At 43.2% G+C, this 10,768-nt stretch overlaps 2 protein-coding genes across 2 annotated transcripts; both read left to right on the forward strand.

Annotated features, from left to right (window-relative positions):
* The first annotated feature begins 5,289 nt into the window (after positions 1-5,289).
* On the forward strand, positions 5,290-5,832 carry LOC138904770 (uncharacterized). Its single transcript, XM_070193273.1, has one exon. It carries the CDS (start codon positions 5,290-5,292, stop codon positions 5,830-5,832), a length of 543 nt encoding a protein of 180 aa, XP_070049374.1.
* Positions 5,833-8,184: 2,352 nt separating this feature from the next.
* Positions 8,185-8,553, forward strand: LOC138904771 (uncharacterized). Its single transcript, XM_070193274.1, has one exon. The coding sequence runs from the start codon at positions 8,185-8,187 to the stop codon at positions 8,551-8,553; it is 369 nt and encodes a 122-aa protein (XP_070049375.1).
* The last annotated feature ends 2,215 nt before the right edge of the window (positions 8,554-10,768 follow it).

Below are 10,768 nucleotides of genomic sequence, written 5' to 3' on the forward strand. Positions count from 1 at the left end.
CCAACTATTTTGGGCCTCGACTTGGTCCCTTCGGACCATGAAGGATGTCTTCGGACGATGATGATGATATCCTTAGACCATGACGTCCTGGGCCATGAAACGTATGGTAAGGGATTCGCAGGCCATAAAATGGTGTCCTTGGGTTATGAGGATGGTGCCTCTGGACTATGACGCCTTTGAATAGTGATATTCCGTTTAGAGAGATCCTCCAGCCATGGAATGGTGTCTTCAATCCATGAGGATGGTGCCTTCGGACTATGACGCCTTTAGACAATGTGACAATGTTTCAGCCAATGAAATGCAAATATGTGATGATATCAATCGTTTGATAGAGGAAATAGGTGATGCTTAGTCATATGCTAGGATGATACAAGACAAGGCTTAGTCTTGTATGTGATGAAGGCAATGCTTAGCCCCATGTGAAAAAAGGAGACGGTGCTTAGTCTTATGCAGTGTAGCATAGACAGTGTTTAGTGTCATGCAAGGCAGGTAGTGTTTAGCCGTATGCAACAATGATGGTAATGCTTATCCTCATGCAAGGAATGGAGACAATGCTTAGTCTTATGCAAGAAAGGCAGTGCTTAGCCTTATGCAATAATGGAGGCAGTGCTTAGCCTCATGCAAGGTAAGGGCAATGTTTAGCCCTATGCAAGGAGTAGAGACTATGTTTAGTCTCATGCAAAGAAAGGCAGTGCTTTTCCTTATGCAACAATAGAGGCAATGCTTATCCTCATACAAGGAATGGAGAAAATTCTTAGTCTCATGTAAGAAAGGCAGTGCTTAGCCTTATGTAATAATGGAGGCAGTGCTTAGCCTCATGCAAGGTGAGGCCAATGTTTAGCCCTATGCAAGGAGTAGAGACAATGTTTAGTCTCATGCAAAGAAAGGCAGTGCTTAGCCTTATGCAACAATGGAGGCAATGCTTAGCCTCATGCAAGGTGAGGGCAATATTTAGCCCTATGCAAGGAGTAGAGACAATGTTTAGTTTCGTACAGAGGAAAGCAGTGCTTAGCCTTATGCAATGATAAGGGCAGCGCTTAACCCTATGTAAGAAAAGCAATGACTAAATGCGAGAGGATAAATAACTTGTTAGCTTGATATGTTTGCGTTTGGCGACTTTTGTCGTTGTGAATATAGTGATCTTGTTGTGTGTGTGTATTTGTGGATGCTCTTGTTATGTACATTGTGCCTGCATCCAAAGAAAAATTGTGAGTTTTGCGGGAAAAGGTTGGTTCATTCTCTCGAGTCCTTGCTTTGCCTTTACTCTTGCCTTGAGTTACCTTGGGTAACGTTTGGCTACCATAGAAACAATTTTTTTCGAAAACATGCATGCATTTGACAAATTATTTGTGGAAATGTAGTTGTTTGAAATATGTGATAATGCACGATATCAAATAATTTTGATGCACTGATGACTGTGACGCATTTTGAGACATTGCAACTGATAACTAGGGGTTTTAGCCTATTATTTGCTCTCTTTTGCTTAAGTTTTGGGTAAACAATGCGTAAAGGTATTCCCGAAAACTAACTTAATGTGCTTGCTTGTAAGGTTTGGTCAAAATAAGGCAAAGAAGCCATAATCAACTCATGAAGGAGTCAAACGTGCATGAATCCAAGGCTGAGACTGGAGCGCTAAGAGCAACAGCAAAGCGCGGCCCCGTAAGGACCACCGCTGAGGTGGCCACTATTATGCGGTCCGCGAAAGTAGATTCAGAGAAGCTTCTTTCAGTACTAAAATCACTGATGACCGCATTGGAAAAGCGCGGTTGCAAAATCTTTGGCGTGGCCGCGAGGGGATTTTCACTAAGAGCGTGGTTCGAGGTTCATAGACTCTACAGTTTGGGCTCAAATGAAGAACGCGGCCCGTGTCAAAATTATGCTGCCACGAATTGATCTTACACGGACACGAAGGTAATTCCGCTGAGAGTGCATCTTGAGGTTCAGAGACCGTGCAAGTCGGGCTTAACTGAAGAACGCGGTCCGCGTCCAAATTACACGGCCGCGATGGAAGCACACATGGACGTGGTTGAAATTACGCGGTCCACAAAAATAAGCCCAATCCAAGCCCAGTATTGAAGAAATGCGGACCACGCTCATTATTACGCGACCGCGAAAGCTCAAGCATGGACGCGGTCAGAATTACGAGTTCGCGAATCCTCCGCAGGGGCATTTTTGTCCGAAAATTTTAGCTGTGTATAAATAGACCTTTTTGACATTTTAAAGTTAAGTTTTGTTTAGAATAGCACGTGAACGACTGGTTTTTCACTTTTGGGGCAGTTTTAGAGTAGATTTACCTTCAAACTTTAGATTTTCATCTTGTACTTTAATATTATGGCTTATATTTCATCTTTATCTTTGATTTCTGCTATTATTATGAGTAGCTAGACCCCATAGCCAGGGTTGTGACCCAACCCTAGTGTGGTATTTAATGGGTCTTGAATTTTAGGGCTTAATTGTTTATGGGTTAGTGATATTTAACCTAGTTCATGCTAAAATTGTAGAATTAGTGGTTGCAAACACTAACTCATGCCTTTATGACTTAGGCTCTTCTTGAGAAAAAGGAATTAAGTCTAGGAAAATTTGGCTAACAAGGAATTGGGGTGAGCTCACGAGATTGATAGCCCCAATTAAAGGGTTAAACCTAGAGATATTAATACCCAACTTAAGCCAATTTCACTTATATTGTATGAACACCCATTTGGGCTTGAGAAAGCCAAATCGGGCAAAGTTACTAAAACTACCAAGAGGTATAGAGTGAGCACTTATGTGTGATGGTTATATCACGACCCCAATCATAACAAGCTTGTCCTAGATTCTTGATACTCATTAGATACTCACCTAGGCGGAAGTCGCTTCCCTAGTGCCTTTTAACACTTGAAAACGTTCACCAAAAATATTGTACTTGGCTTATACTTAGCATACAATAGTATAAAATTATAATAGAATCAATCGCAACAATGTTTGGAAGTGCAATTAGGAACAACACGCACTTTTAGATTAGTTAGATACCAAACTCCAAACCAAATTAACTCCCTGTGGAAATTGATCCCGACCTTGTTGGGTAAAACTACATCGACCATCCTCCCTACTCTATAGTGGTGTAGGTTTGGCCTTGACCACTTTTTGGCGCCGTTGTCGGGGAGTTAGACAGTGTTGGCTATCTATCTAGCTATTTGTGTGTCTTGTTTTTCTTTCCTTCTAGTTTTCTAACTTTTGTGTATCAATCGCTTTAGGTATCGAATGGCTCATAATGATGCTCTCGAACATGTTCTTCCGGGGGAGGAGGTAGATAACAATGGTGAGGATGAGGTTAATCTAGTACCTCAAGTCCAAAGAAGAGGCCGCCAGGCTAATGACAACATTCCAAACCCCCCCACCTCCTCCACGGGCAGCACACCGGGTGCTACCCAATGAAGGTTACGCAAGTGCAATTGTCCCGCCCCGGATTCGGGTGGGCAATTTTCAAATTACAAATGTCATGCTGAACCTATTGGAACAAATGGGCTTTTTCACTGGAGCTCCTCATCAGAACGCATACAAGCATCTAAAGGGTTTTGTAGACACATACTGGGGAAGCAAGTATACGAACGTGTCAGAGGACGCTCTGAGATTGAGACTTTTCCCATTTTCACTTAGAGGGAAAGCTTTGGACTGGCTCGAGAGGCTACCCAACCACTCCATACACACGTGGGATGAGTTGGCAGAAAAGTTTTTCTCACCGGGTCATATGGCAGCATTGAGGGATGCGATCTTAGCCTTTAAACAAGAACCTAATGAACCCCTACATGAAATCTGGGAGCGATACCGGGAAATGGTCAAGGAATGCCCAAACAATGATATGACTGAAGCAATGATTCAGCAGACATTCCATAGGGGCATCAACACGACCAACCAGTGTGTGGTGAATCAACTAGCTGGGGGAAATTTTATGAAAATTCCTTATGCTGATGCTTGTGACATACTTGATGAGATGGCTGATACATCCTCAGCTTGGCAGAGTCGGGCAAATGTTCCTCAGGGTGACCCTAATATCATCCATCTTCACAAGGAACTTCATGATCAGGGACAAGCCATAGCCGAGTTGACAACTACTATGAATCAGTTAGCAAAGGCCCAACTTCAGCAAGTTCAAGGGACAAAGCAAGTAAATGCCATGGAAGGGGTAAATGTCATGGTCAACAAGAGGAGACAGCGTGGTCAACAAGTGAAAAACAATCAAGATCAATATGAGCAAAGTGGCAGTGGTTACAATCAAGACGATTCTTATGATGATCAAATTGAGGAAGTGTTATATGCCAATAAATACCAAGGTCAGTGGAGCAATGCTCCAAATCAACAATAGAGATCGCAAGGGAACAATCAAAATTGGGGCAACCAAGGCCAAGGAAATTGGAACAATGGCAACAACAACAACTCGAACAATTGGGGGGACAACAATCAAAATTGGGGGAACAACAATAACAATTGGGGAGGCAATGGAAACCAAGTGGGTTGGAATAATAATAATCAAGGCAACAGGGGGTCGGGCTTTCAAAGGCCTCCAATGTATCAACAACCCAACAATCTACCTCCATATTCGTCTCAAGGGAAAAGTTCTTCAAACAATGAGATAGGGCGGATAGAGAGTATGTTCAAACAAATGATGGAAAGGAATGCTGACTCCGATGCCCAAATAGCCTCCCATACTACCTCTATTCGCAACTTGGAAGTACAAATTGGTCAAATTTCTCAAGCATTGAATACTCTCCCTAAGGGGGCACTACTAAGTGATATGGTAGTAAACCCCAAGGGTGGGAAAAATATAGGCCATGCTATGGAGGTGACCACAAGAAGCGGTAGAGGTAGAGATGAAAGTACCTCTAATCCAAAGAAGATTATGAGTGATGATGTCGTGTTTCAACAAGATGATGAGATTCATGCCAATGATGAGAATGTGAATGATGAAGTGAGGATCGATATTGATGACAACATGGAGGAGACTCAAAATGATGTGAACCCATCTAGGGAACACGTGATAGACATATCGGAAATGGTAGTGCCTAAATACAAGGACCCTTTGCCAAGGCCTCCTCCATCGTATCCTCAAAGGCTTGCAAAGCAAAATAATGAAAACCAATTCAAGAAGTTTATTGAGATGATGAAAAGTTTGTCAATCAATGTGCCCTTGGTGGAAGCTCTCGAACAAATGCCAGGATATGCCAAGTTCATGAAGGACTTGGTAACTAAGAAGAGATCTATGAATTGTGAGACCATTAAAATGAGTATCAAGTGAGTGCCATTGTGCACTCGATGGCTCCAAATCTTGAAGATCCCGGTGCCTTTACAATTCCATGCACCATTGGTAGCGCCGATTTTGCAAAAGCCTTGTGTGATTTGGGAGCAAGTATTAATTTGATGCCATTTACTGTGTTTAAGACATTAGGTATTGGGAAACCAAGAGCTACTTCCATGAGATTACAAATGGCAGATCGGACAATGAAAAGGCCTCTTGGTATTATTAATGATGTTCTAGTCTGGGTCGACAAGTTTATTTTGCTTGCTGATTTTGTGATTCTCGACTACGAAGTCGACTATGAGGTGCCTATACTATTGGGGAGACCTTTCCTAGCAACAGAGAAGGCATTGGTTGATGTGGAAGTAGGGGAGCTCACCTTCCAAGTGGGCGATGAAAACGTTGTATTCCACGTGTGCAAATCAATAAGGCAACCAAATAGCAATGAAGTTTGCTCTTTTGTGGTTCTTGTGACGGGGGTGATAGTTGATGACACGAGTGCCATGATCAATGTGGAAGACCCTTTGGAAGTTGTGTTGTTAAACCATGAGGATGATTAAAAGGAAGGCTTGGTTGAATGTGCAAATGCATTGCAAGGAATGAGATCCTACTCATATGGGCCCCAAAAACTTTCCTTGGACATGGAAAACCGGAAGACTTCACCAACAAAGCCATCAATCGAGGAGCCACCAACATTGGAGTTGAAGCCATTGCCTTCACACCTCAGGTATGAATTCTTAGGCCCTTCTTCCACATTACCTGTTATTCTTTCTGCTTGCCTAACTAATGTGCAGGTAGACTCCACCCTTGCAGTGCTTCCAAGAAGGAAAAAGGCAATTGGATGGACTTTGGCTGACATTCGGTGTATAAGCCCCGCCTTTTGCATGCACAAAATTATACTAGAGGATGATGCCAAACCCTCCATGGAACATCAAAGGAGGTTGAACGAGGCTATGCAAGAGGTTGTCAAGAAGGAAATTATCAAGTGGCTTGATGCAGGGGTTGTGTACCCAATTTCGGATAGTTCATGGACTTCACCAGTACAATGTGTGCTAAAGAAGTGGGGGTATGACTATGGTCACAAATGAGAAAAATGAGTTGATCCCCACTCGTACTGTCACCGGATAGAGGGTATGTATGGACTACAGAAAGCTGAACAAAGTGATCCGCAAAGACCACTTTCCATTGCCCTTTATTGATCAAATGTTGGATAGACTTGCCGGGCGTGCCTACTATTGCTTTTTGGATGGGTACTGAGGGAACAACTAGATTCTCAATGTGCCGGAAGACCAAGAGAAAACCACCTTCACATGTCAGTATGGAACATTTGCATTCTCACGGATGCCGTTTGGTTTGTGTAATGCACCGACTACCTTTCAGCGGTCTATGATGGCAATATTTACGGATATGGTGGAGGACTTCCTCGTATTGTTCATGGATGATTTTAGTGTTGTGGGGGACTCATTTGAAGAATTCTTGGATAATCTTGACAAAGTGTTGGCCCGATGTGAAGAGACCAACCTAGTGCTTAATTGGGAAAAATGCCACTTTATGGTCGAGGATGGCATTGTCCTCGGCCATAAGATCTCAAAGAACGGTATTGAAGTGGACAAAGGGAAGATTGAAGTTATTTCAAAACTCCCTCTTCCTACTTCCATCAAGGGAGTTAGGAGCTTTCTTGGGCACGCGGGGTTCTATCGAAGGTTCATCAAGGATTTCTCAAAAGCGGTGAACCCGTTGTGCAAGCTGCTAGAAAAGGATGCAAAGTTTGTGTTCAATGAAGATTGCATGAAAGATTTTGAGCTTCTCAAGTATAAATTGACAACCACTCCCATCATTACCGCACACAATTGGAGCTTACCATTTGAGCACATGTGCGATGCTAGTGACGTTGCGGTAGGAGCAGTTTTGGGGCAAAGGGTCAACAAGATATTTCATCCGGACTATTATTCAAGAAAAATGATGAATGACGCCCAAGTCAATTATACGGTGACCGAGAAAGAGTTATTATCCATTGTCTTCTCCATGGAAAAGTTTAGGCCGTATCGCATGGGTGCCAAAGTGATTGTGCACACCGATCACGCGGCACTTCGTTACTTGATGACCAAAAAGGACTCGAAGGCTAGGTTGATGAGATGGGTTCTTCTACTTCAAGAGTTTGACCTTGAAATCATTGATAGAAAAGGAAGTGATAATCAAGTGGCGGACCACTTGTCCCGCTTAGAAGAGGAGGGGAGGCCTCACTATGGCCTCAAAATTAATGATTCGTTCCCGTATGAAAAACACCTCTCCTTGTCTTTGAATGGTATGCCTTGGTTCGCCGATGTGGATAACTTTCTTGTGACCGACATTGTCCCGAGTGAGCTCTCTTCTAACTAAAGGAAGAAACTCAAACGGGACAACTTGGATTATTATTGGGACGAGCCCTATCTTTTCAAGATTTGCAATGATGGTGTGATCCGGAGATGTTTTCCGGAAGAGGAGCAAATTAATATTCTTGATGCTTGCCATTCCTCGCCCTACGGTGGTCATCATGGTGGGGCGAGAACTGTTTCAAAGGTTCTTAGCTATGGATTTTATTGGCCTACCATGTATAAAGCTGCAAGTGAGCTTGTTAAGAGGTATGATAAATGCCAAATAGCTGGTGGAATTTCCAAAAAGGATGAAATGCCTCTCACCACTATTCTTGAGATCGATATTTTTAACGTGTGGGGTATAGCATTCATGGGGCCTTTTGTGAGTTTGTGTGGTAACACTTACATTCTGGCGGCTATTGATTATGTTTCCAAGTGGGTTGAAGCCGTGGCTTTGCCCAACAACGAGGCACGGAGTGTGGTGGCTTTCTTAAAGAAAAATATCTTTACACTGTTTGGCACTCCTCGGGCAATCATTAGTGATGGGGGTTCTCATTTATGAATAAGGCCTTCGACACTTTACTTTCCAAGTATGGTGTCAATCATAAGGTGTCAAACCCTTATCATCCCCAGGCTAGTGGACAAGTTGAGGTCTCCAACAGGGAGATAAAGAGAATATTATCAAAAACTATCAATGTAAATAGGACGGATTGGTCAAGGAAACTTGATGATGCTTTGTGGGCTTATAGAACTGCATACAAGACTCCAATCGGTATGTCTTCATACCGGTTGGTGTTTGGAAAAGCGTGCCATTTACAGGTTGAATTAGAGCATAAATTCATGTGGGGACTGAAGAGGTTAAATCTTGAGTGGGATGTTGCAGCCAATCTCCTGGTGGAGCAACTCAATGAACTAGATGAGTTCTGATTTCATGCCTATTCCAGCTCGTCCTTGTATAAGGACAATATGAAGTACTTGCACTATAAATATGCATGGAATAAGGAATTCAAGGAGGGTGATTTGGTTCTTCTCTTTAATGCCCGGTTACGACTGTTTCCGGGAAAGCTCAAGTCAAAATGGAGTGGCCCTTTTGAGGTGGTGCACGTGACTCTATTTGGTGATCTTGACTTGAAAAACAAAAAATGGTGAAATTTTCAGATTTAATGGGCACCAAGTGAAGCATTACCTCGGCAAGTTTGATGACAGCAATGTGCTGTCCTTGATCAATTTCCAATGATGTTGGTAACATGCGTCGTGTCGTGACGTTAAATCAGGCGCTTCTTGGGAGGCAACCCGTGTGTTTTTTTTTTTTGATTTTCTTCTTAGATCAGGCTTTATTTTGAACTAATTGGTTGTGAGCTTTGTGTAGGAATTATTTGTGCAGTACAAGACTATTGATGGAAAATTTGCCTAAGTCTGGGGAATTACGCGGACTGCGCTCAAAATTTCGCGGTCAGCGAGAGCTTTTCGCGGGGGCGCAAATTGTCAGCGACAGACTTGAAAAGTCCAGAATATCAACTCTCTGAAGTTGTATTCGCATCCTCATTCGTAATTTCGCGGTCCGCGTTGATTTTACGCGGTCGCGACCGTTAATCCGCTCTCAGTGGACCTATTTCTGAAAAGGCTCTTCGAAAGGTAAAAAACGCGGACCACGATGGAATTCTGCGGACTGCGCTCAGGTAAGTCGGTGGGACCTCTGGGGTTGGTATAAATAGGAAGTCCTTAGGACTTTTACACTTTTCAAACCCCACACTCTCACCGAAATAGACCACTGTTCATCTTCCCCTTCTTACACTTTCAATTTCATATCTTATTAATCAAGAAGCAATTTCCTACTACAAATCCACATCTGGTATGCTCAAATATTTACATTAATTTCATCTTTTGATTTTCTTTTTCTTCTAGTTTTACTTTTTCTTTTTTAGGGTTTAACACATGTCATGATTTCAAAATGATGCTTGATTGATGATAAAATTGCTTGTGGGTAATGTTTAATGCCTAATGGGGGATAGGGTTATTCACTATGCCTGTTAATTGCCTAAATGTTTGCACTAAGTGAAACCCTAGGTCTTAAATAATTCATCAGTGCCAGTATGATTTGAATTTCGCGGACCACGGTCCAAATTATGCGGTCCGCGTTCATGCTTTTATGTGAACTGGGTAGGCTTATATGTTCGCGGACGCGGTGATTTTTCCACGGTCAGCGGTTGACTTTACGCGTCCGCGTCCATAATTTCGCGGACCGCGTTCATGAGCTTAAGAGAATTAACAAATTGATTCTGCGGCCGCGTTCATTTTTACGCGATCCGCGTCTGTTATTTCGCGGCCGCGCCCATTCTTTCATGGTTAGCGGAAACCAATGTTCAGAGAGTTGGTAGTCTGGTCTCATCTCTTTCCCGGCTGCGCTCCTTTTTACGCGGACCGCGATGACCCTTCCGCGGACTCGCTCCTTTTTACACTGTCAGCGGACCCCTGCTTTGAGAAACACTGTGATTATTTCATCTGCTTTCCTTTGTTGATTCATTGAACCACAATACTAATGAGCTTTCACTGATTGTGTATGAAGATAATTGTGCGATCTCGTGGCGGTCCTGAGAAATCACAAGGGAGGGGAGAATCCTACCGAGGCCGGGTCAGAAGGAAATAGGCTGCACCTTTAGAACCTCAAAGGGTCATTGACAAGAAGCAAACCCTCTGAAGACCCACTCCCGACTCGTTTGAGACTAGTGAATATGTCCCCTCCCGAGAGATTTCTGAAGGGGAAGCTACACAACTCCAACAGGAGGCTCAATCACAACCCTACCGCCTCGTTAATGAATCTACCTCCTTCTCTGGATCGTCTGATAGCTCAGGAGGAGGTAGTGAGACTTCGACACCACCTGCCCCACCTACTACAACTCCGACCTCAACAACGGTTCCAATTAATATTGATAATGAAGAGGATGTCCCGAATAATGGGAGAGTTGGTGATACCCGGGTTGGAGGTTTGGTGAGATCAAGAAAGATTGCAGTATGGCAAGATAGATTTGTCAGTGAGAAAGCCTACCACAAGTTCTGGGAATGGTGGCCACAAAGGTTGCTCACCCTCGAGAGGGATTTCATAGAAAGATATCTTCTACCCCACAATCCCAATGTGAAGAAG

Source organism: Nicotiana tomentosiformis, chromosome 2, assembly GCF_000390325.3.
Source record: "Nicotiana tomentosiformis chromosome 2, ASM39032v3, whole genome shotgun sequence".
NCBI lineage: Eukaryota > Viridiplantae > Streptophyta > Magnoliopsida > Solanales > Solanaceae > Nicotiana > Nicotiana tomentosiformis.

Excerpts from the sequence above, each read along its gene's own strand:
- LOC138904770 (XM_070193273.1), top strand. The coding sequence starts at position 5,290 with ATGGCTCCAAATCTTGAAGATCCCGGTGCCTTTACAATTCCATGCACC.
- LOC138904771 (XM_070193274.1), top strand. The coding sequence starts at position 8,185 with ATGAATAAGGCCTTCGACACTTTACTTTCCAAGTATGGTGTCAATCAT.